Source organism: Natator depressus, chromosome 2, assembly GCF_965152275.1.
Source record: "Natator depressus isolate rNatDep1 chromosome 2, rNatDep2.hap1, whole genome shotgun sequence".
Lineage (NCBI taxonomy): Eukaryota > Metazoa > Chordata > Testudines > Cheloniidae > Natator > Natator depressus.
The window spans coordinates 64,647,028-64,659,014 of NC_134235.1; the positions used below are offsets into that span (position 1 = coordinate 64,647,028).

The following is an 11,987-nucleotide window of genomic DNA, read 5'->3' on the forward strand; positions in this document are numbered from 1 at the left end:
TGGCAGGTCTTATCTCCCAAGGAGAGCGGGGACCCATCAGCAGTCTCAACCAGATCTGGAGAATTCTTGTGTATGGTAAGAATTGCATAGGCCTCAGCAAAGTTCAGGTCCATATAGTTATCCACGGCCCACAAGTAAACTAGGGCCTCTTGGTGAATCTTGGGACTTGCTGGTAGCTGAATCAGTAGACGTATTTGGAGCAGCATCAAAAACTGGCTTGATGGTCCTGCTCTGCCGACTGTGGCCCGTGGGTGCTGGGGACTACCAGGGGAGGGGAAGACCAAACCAGCACAGATCAGCTCTTTGGGGCTGGGAGCCGAGTATTTTCCAGCCTCAGCGCTGCCCAAGTCTGTGCCGGACACATCAAAACAAGATGGCTGGGATCCCCTCAATATAAGCATCGACCTAATATCCAGCGCTGGTACTTCTGTGTGTTGGAGAAGTGTGTGTGGGTCTAGGGGACTTGCATGGATTCCAATGCCAGGTAAAACTGATATGGCTGGGGTGTTGTGCACAAGAATGCTGACGGTCTCCAGAGAATCAAGGCACACTCTCAGCCCACTCCTCACAGTGATGGGTGTGAGCATTGAGCAGCCAGTGATCTGCTGCAGCTTGCTGACTTAAGAGTCAGTCTGCTGGTCCTTCCAGCCAATCTGGTGGTGTAACCAATCAGGCAACCCGCTGTCATGGGTTGCCTAGAGACTAGCTCTTCTGCAGGCCTGATTCCTAACATGCATTTTCAGAGAGGTTTCTGAGTTTCATTTATGGTGACAGGTACTTATTACCTGTTGAAAGGCTGTGCTGCTGATCTTAGGAAAATGGCTACATTTCCCCTCTAAATATCATGAAGCACGTGTGGGGTGGAGTCCATACATCTTATGGTGCCATTTTGTATTTGAAGGCTACAAACTGCCTGAGACTCTGCAAAGTCTATACAATGGACTTTATTTTGTAATGTTTGTTTAACATTCATTTATATGTTTAAGTACATTGTTAAGAACAGATAGACAACTTGCCATATAGAATGTTAAATGTAGTTTATTACATAATTAATTTACTATATTTACAAATTTTATTCTTTTAAAATAATTTTAAATTAATTTAAAAGAATACAATTGTTTAAAAATAAATGTATCATTAAGAATTGTTGATCTGTAGCTGTCCTAGAAACATAAGGATTGCCATACCAGATCAGACCAGTGGTATCCAGTCCACTGTCTTGTCTCTGACAATCACTAGTAATAGATGCTTCCAAGGAACTTAAGAGTAACCTCACAGTGGAATATTGTGGAATTACCTGCCCATAAGGAAAGTATTTTCCTAATGCCCTAGAATTAGTGGTTGGCTTTTTGACATGAAACACTGGAAGTTGATATGCTTAATGTTTTTATCCTACCTAATACAACTGTGCATGCGCTCATTATCCATACAAAAATATCTGCTTTTTATTTATGTATTTATTTTAACCTCTTAGTTGCAACGATATCTTGTACAAAAGCATTCCATGGGTTTGTTTTGCACTATTGGAAAAAACAAAATCCTTTATCAATTTTTAATTTGTTGTATTTGCATTTCATTGAAGGTGCTCTCTTTCTAGTATTATGAGTGAGTGAATAGCTCTGCCTGAGTTAACTCCTGTATAGCGTCCATTATTGTTCTACCTCCTCTTATTCATCTTCGCTCTGAACTAAACAGTCCCAGCCTTTTCAGTTTCTCCTCATATAGAGCTGTTTTATTGCCCTGATTATTTTCATTTTGCTTCCCTAAAGCCATTCTATTTCTGCTATATCATAGTTGGGATGGGGTGACTAGAACTGAACACAGTAGTCCAGGTGAGACCATGCCATTGATGTAGGAATGACTATAATATTTTCAGTATTTTCTATCCCAGTCTTTATACATCCTAACATTTTTTATTTATTTTTTGTTTTTTTCACCACAACACTGCACAGTGAACATGTGTTTACATTCAGCTGTCCATACGGATGGTCAGCTTTTTTTCCTGAGTGGTTCCAGTTAATTTAGAACCCATTAATACGTACAAGTAATTCAAATGATCCCTTCTAATGTCTTGTAACTTGCATAGGTCAAAGTGAATTTCATCTATTACCACATTGCCTGTACATCAAGCACTGATAGATCTCTTAGAAGTTCTTCACAGTCTTCTCTAGTCTTGACTAACCTAAATAATTGTTGTCATCTGCAAAGCAGACCACCTCATACTTCACTCCTTTTTTCCAGATTATTAATAAATATATTAAACAACACTAATCAGAGTGCAGATCCTGGAGGTGCTCCTTTGGTAACCCTTTGCTGTTTGAAACTTGACCATTTATTCCTACTCTTAACTTTTGTTCTTTGACAGTGCTTTACTTCTCACCCCATGACTTGCCAGAGTTTCCTTATTCTTTCTGGTGAGGAACTTTGTCAAAGGTTTATTCAAAGTACAACTACATTATTTAACAGATTCTCCTTTATCAGCTGTTGACATACTCAAAGAATTCTAGTAGATTAGAGAGGCATGATTTTCCTTTTACAGAAACACTGCTGGTTTTTCACTATCATATCATGATCACAGAGGCACTGACTTGACCAGTTCCCGGGGGGGTGCTCGAGCCCCACTCTGCCCCAGGCCCTGCCCCCATTCCACCCCTTCCCAAAACCTCCACCCCTGCCCCACCTCTTCCTGCGCCCATCCTCCCGCCCCACCTTTTCCCACTCCCGCCCCACCCTGTTCCCCCTCCCCCTGCCTCTTCCTGCCCCTGCTCCTCCCCCACCCCCCAGCACCTCCTGCAAACTGCTGAACAGCTGATCGCAGTGAGTGGGAGGCACTTGGAGGGAGAGGGAGTCGCTGATCGGCGGGCCCACCAGTGGGCAGGAGAGGGGGAGGGGGAGGGGGAGGGGCTGATCCATGGGACTACTGAGACTGTCAGTTCTAAGAGTAGAATTTGGCCTGCTGGAGCAAATTCTGCAGTCGTTACAGAGAAAACTCCCAATGAAGCTCATAGGGTTTTTCACTTATTTAGGGAGGGCAACGTTTGGCCCATAATCAGAAAAATTACTTGTGTCCCGTGGATCAGATATCAGCTTTAAGCCATTGGCTTCACTTGGGCATTGTGAAGAATTCTGGCTGAATCAACCAAAATTCCTCTGAGGTTCAGGGGAAACCCATGTTTAAGTAGGAGCCTGTTTGCTGTTTGAAGGGGTATTCACCCCCGCCCTCCCTCTACACACATTGGTGCTCCCTCCCGTTAACTTCCCACTCTCAAGCTTGCTGAACTCTGTTGGCTTGTGCAGAGAAGGATGGGGACATGGTCTTGTTGTCTCCCAGCCACTCCTTGACCTCACTGGGAAGGCTAGCCTAGCATGGCTACTGGAATTAGTCCAGCATATCTAGCACCTGTTTTCCTCCTCCGCCTCCTGATGGTGACTGGTCCTGCAGTGGGGCACAAAGTGGAGGAAGGCTCTTTATTACCTCTGTCCCACCTTTGTACACATGCAGGGGCAGCTAAAACAAGGCTCTTACTGTCTAATACCCATGGATGCAGGAATCCATATAGTATATATAGAAAAAAGGCAGAAGATTAATGTACACTGTGGGTTTTTCTTTCAATAACGGCTCATTTCCGTATACCTTTGGTTGTTGTTTTTTTAAAGAAAATAAATGTATACTGCAATGTGATTGCCTAGCCTGCCAGAAATAATAGTCTCATTTTTTCTACTACATATTTTGTAAAATAAACTCATGGGCCTGCTGTATTTGTCCAGATTTCTTCCCCTTCTTGTTACACTATGTCTTCGAATGAGGTCAAGAGCAAAAAAAATCATTAATATCTGTCAGCTTCCTTTATAACCTTAAGGAAAAATCTTTGTATGATATCACACAGACAGATTTTCAATTTCCTTGTGTAATAAACAGATGCTTTAGGATTTGGATGTAATTTAAAGGTTTAAAAAAATCACATTGAGATTGATGAATAAATCAGTTGTGAAGACAAAAACATTGATGCCTGTTGAAAATACCTCTCCAGACAGGCAGGAAATGAAATTAGTTCCCAGTAAAGTGTGGAGATGAGGATCACTGTTTAGTTCTGCTGCAGGCTTTTTAGGACTTGCTATAGTGGTGCAACAAAACAGCTAAGGCTACAGAAATCTAATTAAAGAGCAAATGTCCCTTCTGACACCAAATTAATCTTTATCAAGTTCCCTATTTTTATTTCAATCTGGCACAAGAAAATGAAATTTAAAATTCTAGGCATGTTGCAAAACAGTTGGTGATTTTCTCTTGAGCATTACAATGAAAAACATTCAGCATTGTTTAATTAGACCTCTGAGCACTCATTTTCTGAACACTTTTTATTTCATCATTGTGTGTTAAGGACTTCCATAAATAATGCACAAATATTTACTACAGGCCTAATATGAGGCTGTCTTCCTATGTTATGCAGATATATATTTCTAGGGTTCTTACTTTACATGAAAAGGCTGAAATATTTATTGTTTACATTTTGGATACGATCATCATTTATTGGCCCTTCATTTTGAGTAGTTCTGGGATTCTTAAATTATCTTTCGCTTTGGTGTATATGTGCTATATATGATATATATATTATCATTTGTATTATAGTAGCTCTACAAAGCCTTAGCCAAGATCAGTGCCCCATTTTGCCAGGTGCTGTACATACAGAGTAAGAGACAGTCCCTGCCCCCGAAGAGCTTACAATTTAAAGGCATGTCTTCACTGCAGTATTAGCGTGAGGTATAACTCAAGTGGGGCCCATAACCCAGCTCTCGTCCACACACAAAATTCTCTTGCTCCAGTTAAATAGGCCTTTAAACTTGAGCTAGCTGATCCATCAGGGAATGTGGGTCAAAGCTCAAGGGCTGCTGATGCTGAGAGCAGAAATGCATTGGAGACTCTGTGCTGTAATCCAAACACTCTGTGCAGCTTGAGTGTTGTTTGAGCTTCTTTGGAGTTGTTTGTTGTGAGCACGCTCACCTGAGGTAGGCTGACACAAGAGGAGTTAATTTGAGGAGAGCAGATAACTTCAATGAAGCCCGGCATAGACATGACAAACAAAGGTTGCAGAAGAGGAAGAATTATTGCCCCTGGTTTACAGATGGGAGAACTGAGGCATAGCAGGATTAAGGCTCTGATCCAGCAAAGCACTTAAGCATAGGCTTACATTTCAGCACAAATAGTACCACCTGTGTCAGACTATTCATGTGCACAAACTTTGCTGGACTGGAGCCAAAGTGACTTGTCCAAGGTCACATAAGAACTCTGGGGCAGAGCCTGGAATTAGAGCCCAATCAGTACCAGGCCAGTGCCTTTGACACAGAACAGTCTCTGAAGATGTTTATTCGTCCTTAGTCTAGCCAAAGTGTTCACAGTGTTGTACTGCTGTTCTCTTCCTCTGACCTTGAGGAACCATCTGTCTTAGATAGAAAGTATATTTGACTCTCTATTGCCTGTTCAGCTCCATGCTTCTCTAAAACAGGTGGTTAGCGCTACCAACACTAGTGGATGGTCCTGTGTATACGTTTGCTTCATAAAGACTGGAAATAGATCACTAAGGAGGATGTGCCTTCAAGGTATAAAGGTAATTCTAAATGCCCGAGAATATGCTCTTTTATATGGTTTCCTCTTGCAACTGAATTAGATATGGCCCCAAGACTAGTGTTTTTTATACAAATTATGATAATAGTATTACAAGACCCAAATCTATGGTCTTTAATCAAGCAAAACTCTGATCAAAGTCAATGAGAGTTTTGCTCAATTAAAGAGCACAGAATTGTTTGTTATTATGACGCATTATTTGCGTTCCAGTAGTGCCTCCACTAGGTTAACACAATTCACATTCAGGAAGACAGCGTCCGTACAACTGAAGAACTTTCAGCCTAAGACTCCTCAATGGAATGAGGGTTGGCCCATACAGTTTGTCTTACAGGATCAGGGCCTAAGAAGACAAGCAACTTACATAACGAGGGTGAGAGAGTAACAACAAAAAATGTGTATATCTTTTGTAAACAACCATATATATGTTACACATCAGCTATACCCCATTATCCCTCAACCTATCCACCATTAGTTGGCCAGTTTCTTGCAGGCATCCCTCACAGAAGAAGTGGGTCTTCTGGAAGGATCTGAAAGAGAAAAGGGTACTGACCTTATGAATCAATTCATGAAGGGCATACTATGCATAGGAGGCAGTGTGGAAGAAGGTCTGAAGAAGGTTGTAGGAGAAGTGGATAAGTTGGTGATCAAGGCTAGCATTTTCGATGGAGTGATGGGTGGACGTGATAAGACACAACATGATAAGACACAACATGGGGGGGACAGAGCTCTGAAGGGCTTTGAAGGTAAGAATAAGAAACTTGAAAATAATGCAGTGAAAAATGGGGAGCCAGTGGAGTGATTAGAAGAGGGAAGTGACATTTTGTTTTTAAAGGAGGCTCATTCCTCGGGGCCTAACAGAAACTAAAAATACTTTTTCTTTCTTTCTTTCTTTCTTTCTTTTATGAAAAAGACAACATGGCTCAGTTATTAAACCAGAAACAGGAAATAAATCTCCCTAGCAGCCTCTCCTACTACAAAGTGTATATAAAGCAACCACATACAAACCACTTAAACTAACAAATAAAACTGAAAAGTCATGCATTTAGTCACAAGTATGCCATATATGAACTCTGGCCAGAAAGAGTGGATTTTCAAACTAAATATGTTAGACCAAGTTCAGCCTTTGCTTTAGCAGTGCACCTTCTATTGACTACAAAGGGAATTATACCTACTTGCTCCAGCACTGAGTTTGATCTCCATTTTTTTCCAGCAACCACTGATTGGTTTCATACTGCATTCATATGTTCTAAACTATGAAGTACTTCTAACCTTATGGAAACATTCTTTATGTTTACTTAGGATAAACTTGGTATAGTAAATCAATACCTGGTGCCCTTGAAATTCTAACAACTCTGCTAGTTTTGAAAGACAGCATTTAAACATGCCACTATATTGAAAGATTATGCCAAAAACCTTTATCACTTCTGAATTACTATTTCATTTTTTTTAAAATATACATTTCTTTCCATCCTCTGTCGGTTTTCTCCTCTCCTTGGTTTCAAACAGCTTTCACTACATTAGTCCCCCGACTGTTAAAAAGCTTTGGTTGAATTTTTGTTTAGTTGAGAAAGTAGTACAAATAAAAGAAGAAGCAGATGGTCCCTTTGTGACTGAACGAAGAAAAAGGGTTTAGAGAACAATATGTGAATAGGTGTAGTCTAATAAAACACTCAGCCACCTGCTGCCTGCATCGTTCAAAAAGATTCTGTTGCATATTCTGGGAATTAACTACTAGTGTATCCTTAGTTTAATCAAAATGCAAGCTCTAAGAAGCAAACAGACTCCCCCTCCCCCCCAGTTGATTGAGTTGTCCTCTTAGCTTTAAATTGTTTCTGTTCCATGGCTCTTCGTTCCATATTATAACTGTGTGTTATCTAACAGTTTGATGTGTTTTGTTTTGTTTGTTTGTTTCCAAAATCAAGGAAAGATTTTTAAAAAATAAAAACACCCACACACGTTCTCTGCCTGTTTCAAGTTTGCCAATTCTGCGTATAAATACAAGAAAAGGGACATGCTACTTTTAAAAGATTTTTGCACCTAAATTACTGCCTGGTTTATTGTACAGTGTACTTTTTCTTATAGGGATTTACTCTTCAGCCTGATTATCAGAATATCATCAACCCTACATCTACAGCTGCACAAGTTGTTACCCAAGCAATGGAGTATGTTCGTTCAGGGTGCAGAAATCCTCCAGCACAGACTGTGGACTGGAATAATGACTACTGCAGTAATGGGTAAGCAGCCAATGAATGCCACCTGGTGTTGAGCAACCTTTATGACACAAACGTCTGGGGGGGAAATAGCTCTGTTGCCTGTTTCTCTACTGGTTTTTTTTTGGAAGGGCATTGCTGTATTGCTGCTGTGTTTATTCGGTAGTTGAATTACTATATGAAAGCAACACGTACAGTATTAAAGATAAGTGCATTTTACTTCTGGGAAACTTTAATCTGCCAGAGAACTGCAATTTGATCATTAAAGGATAAGATTGGGAGGGCCAGACCACTCATTCCTGCTTGACCAGGGCTGTGCTAAGAGGGCAATGTCAAAAGTCTCCCCTCATAGAATTTTCTTACAGATTCTTCCATCCCTGGGTAGAATTTTTGCCCCATTGGAACAAGTGCCATGATGCTCAGATATTACAGTGATGGGCCTGGTATAAGAACAGAAAAGATTGAATCTCAGGGGATTCAACAGAGACACAGGGTGTGTCTACACAGCCACCTGACTCGGGCTCACTGGGCTCAGTTTGCAGGGCTGTTTCATTGCTGTGTTGACTTCTGGGCTCAGACTGGAGTCCAGGCTGTAGGACCGTGAGGGGTGGCAGGGATCCAGAGCTCGGGCTCCAGCCCAAACCTGGAAGTCTACACAGCGATGAAACAGCCCCGCAGCCCCAGCCTGAGTCAGCTGGCTTGGGACAGACGCAGGTTTTTCTTTGCTGTGTAGACATACCCGCACCGTCATCCGCACAGAAGCTCTATACCTCAACCATGGTGCCCCTTCAGACCCTCTCTTCTAGATCCCATGCAGCACAATCCAATGGAGCCATGATGACAGACTCCTCACGCTACTTCAGGAATCCCTGCTGTGGGGGGGTGGGGGGGGTGGAAGGTGGCAATTCAAGGAGGAATATTGCTAATAGCTATCTTACCTTTTGTATGGATTCCCAATCAGTCTTCAGCAGGTAGTTACTGTGCCTAATATACTCAGACCCTAGCCTTCCCCTTCCCAGCCTCTGGCATGCCTCCCCACCACAGAGGCCGCTAACAGCCCCTCTTCACATCATACACACTGCTGTACAAGAAGGTGGAGATCTATGTACAGAGAAGACCTTGGGTGAAGGCCCCCTTGGGAGCCAGGAAACAATAGTTCTGTGCTTGGGTCTACCACAACCTTCCTGTGTTATCTTGAGCAAGTCACTTCATCTTTCTGCACCTCAGTTTCCTTATCTGAAAAATGGGGATCATAACATTTCCCTACCTCACTGGGTGTTGACAGGTTATTTCAGTCAGATAGGTAGTGCACTTGGAGATTCTCCAGTCGTGCTCTGGAGGTACAAATGATGGTTAGTATTTTTATTATTTTTGTTAGAGCAGTGCAACCAGTACTTCAGTGGGAGGCTCGAACTAGCGACGCCCCAAATATGACAAGTTTCTTTCTTGTGAGATGGTAGGACTAATAAAAATTTGACAGGTTTAAAAAGTGTTTGCTCTATTTCTTTTTGAACAGGGGCATGCAGAGGGACAAAGCACTGTACCTTACCTGAAAATCTGGAAAACCTCTCCTTTCCGTTGAGGATTGCAGGGAAGTCTTTTCATCATGGATTGCTTTATGCAGTCAAGGCAGTTCTGCATTTTATTAGAAAATACAAGTTGCTAAGCACTTAGGACTATTTGAGCTTGTGGGTCACCCACTCTGGAAAAAAATAGTCTTGCTTCTTTCTTTCTTTTTTTATTTTATTTTATTTTTTTCCTCAGAGATCCTTTAACGGACATTGCTTTCCTTCTTTCCTGAAGGAAAATTGGACTACTCAGATTTTATGTTGGTTTTTGCTGTGAAGTGCTGCGCTAGTAACTGCCTTAGCAACTGTAGATAAAAGTCCTGGATTTTCCATTGGTTTTCATAATGGGTGTTTATATGAAACTACTAAAGACTTTTTAAATGGCTTGATGTAGCAGTCATAGCAAGTTTGTAAATAGCATCTATGTTACACTCTCCTAGAGTATAAAATGTGAATGTTTTTGTAGCTAATTGTAATTGAAACTGGCTCACAATAGGGGTTAAATTGGCAAACATTCATATTTTTACTTCATTTTTAAACAACTGACTAATAGTTCTATATTTTCAAAGTATTTGGAAAAAATAGTATTCCCAAATGAGGTTAATTAAAAATATTGGCTTTGTCTCATTAAATAGATGAAAGGGTGAAAAAACCTAGTCTTGGGAAAGAGCACAAACACATTTATTTTATACTGCCTAAAAATGCTTTTTTTAAAAAAAATCACTTTACGTGTCATGGTTAGTAAACATCATTTAAATCCTTTTATGTATAAAACTGCCAAATGCTTACCTGATATTTTATTAGATGCAGAAACAGATTGGAGACAGCTAAATTATAATCTTTACATATGGCTATGTATTATTGTTTCTTCATACTGTGTCTGTATTTAATCTTTTTTTTTTAATGGAAACTGTTGCGCCTATTTATGAAATAATAAATATAGGTGTTTGTAAGTAAACTTGTTAGCATTTTAAAGAGGTTTCTTTGTGTTAACTTTTGCTGGCAAAAAATTATTCACAACTGATGTGAATATTTTATTTAGTTTTTCAATGACATGAATCAAGGCAAACCTGCTTTTTCTGAAAGTACCCAGCATTTATTTCTGCATTTCTTTGGCTGGTGGAAAATGGAAAAAAAAAAAAGATATTTTAAGTACTTCCCTTTTTAATGCATTGTAACAGGGAGTTGCCCAAAATGAACTCATAAGCCAACAAGGCTAAATAAACGGAAAGGCACCGTCTGTTAAATGCTGCCTCTTGGAGCTCAATCAGTTTTGGTTAATCAGTCAAATGAAATAAAAATAAATAAACTGGAAAAGTTAACAAACATGCTTCAGCTTCATTTTATCATGAATGCAATAAGTCTTGTAATAAGAGATGAGTGACTTTGCTCTGAGCTTGAGGAGGGTATCACAAATACTTACTAAAATGCCAGGTGAGTAACAAGGCAGTAGGATAAGGAGTAAGAAAGCCAAAATAGAACATTCTCAAGGTTTTAAATCAGGGATAGCTGGGGAAACCTGTTACTGGGGGATGTCAACTGGGCTGCCTGTCCAACTGATGATGAATACCACTGATTTGTATTTCCTATGTGAAATAAAAATGACAGTTCTGATTCAATATATATTGTGTAATCCAGTCAACATTTTTAAAAAACAAAAGGTACCGTATGCTTGTTTTGGAATGATTTTAGGCAATGTACAACCTGAATCACTTGAGCATGTAATAACTAATAAATAATGCAGATCAGATGTGATTACTCAAATGACTGTAGCTGAGAGCTCTAATTTTCCTGTCTTGAAAACTGTATAAGAACTCGTGATTAAGTTCACAGTTTATTGTTTGTCTATTTAGTACTTTAGAAATATACCAGCACTGCTAATTACCCAATGTCTTCTATTTATTATATTATAATAAACTACATTTTCCACTCTCATCAGTTCTAAAATGAGAAGATAATTATTGGGACAGGAAAAGTCAGCTATAACTTTGACAGGCAGATTTTTTCTTGTATGGGAAAGATCTGTTTTACCTTAATCTTTTTAGAGCAGCTGTGCAGACAAGGTGTAAAAGTTGTTAATTACAATATCCAAGCAGAATTCAAAATACAAGCAAAAATTAATGTAAATAAAAATGCATCATGAATAAAATACTTATTCTGTATGAAATCACCGCTACTTGGTCTTAGTCTTTAAGAGCTTGAACCTATGACATGCTGAACACTCTGGCCCCAATCCAGCAAAACAGTTAAGCCCATGTTTAACTTCAAGCACATTAGTGGTTCACATTGACTTCAGTGGCAATTCTGTGCCTGAAACTGTGGTAGGGCCTGGCCTTCAGAAAGAGCAGCAGTGTTTAATCTTGTCTACATGGCGTTCCCCTGGAAATGCCTTGAGTCCACATGCAACCTGTTTTTAAACCAATTTATTTGGCCTCTTAGGTTGCAATAAGTAATCTTCCTAAGAACAGGAGTGAATCCATTGTGTCATGAGTGTGTTCATTTTAAGGTTCATGTGGACACACTCCTAACTATTCTGCCTCTGACTCCCAACTACTCTCCCATGTTGTATCGCTTCATGTGCAGGTCAAC

At 40.1% G+C, this 11,987-nt stretch overlaps 1 protein-coding gene across 4 annotated transcripts in view; it reads left to right on the forward strand.

Moving 5' to 3' along the window:
- Positions 1-11,506, forward strand: part of TOX (thymocyte selection associated high mobility group box) — a 273,829-nt gene extending 262,323 nt beyond the window's left edge. For all 4 annotated transcript variants that reach the window (XM_074943078.1, XM_074943074.1, XM_074943077.1 and 1 more), the window contains 2 exons: positions 7,703-7,854; positions 9,347-11,506. In XM_074943078.1, the coding sequence (XP_074799179.1) occupies positions 7,703-7,854; positions 9,347-9,383 (189 nt within the window). In that variant the 3' untranslated portion in view covers positions 9,384-11,506. The remainder of the gene's footprint in view (positions 1-7,702; positions 7,855-9,346) is intronic.
- The last annotated feature ends 481 nt before the right edge of the window (positions 11,507-11,987 follow it).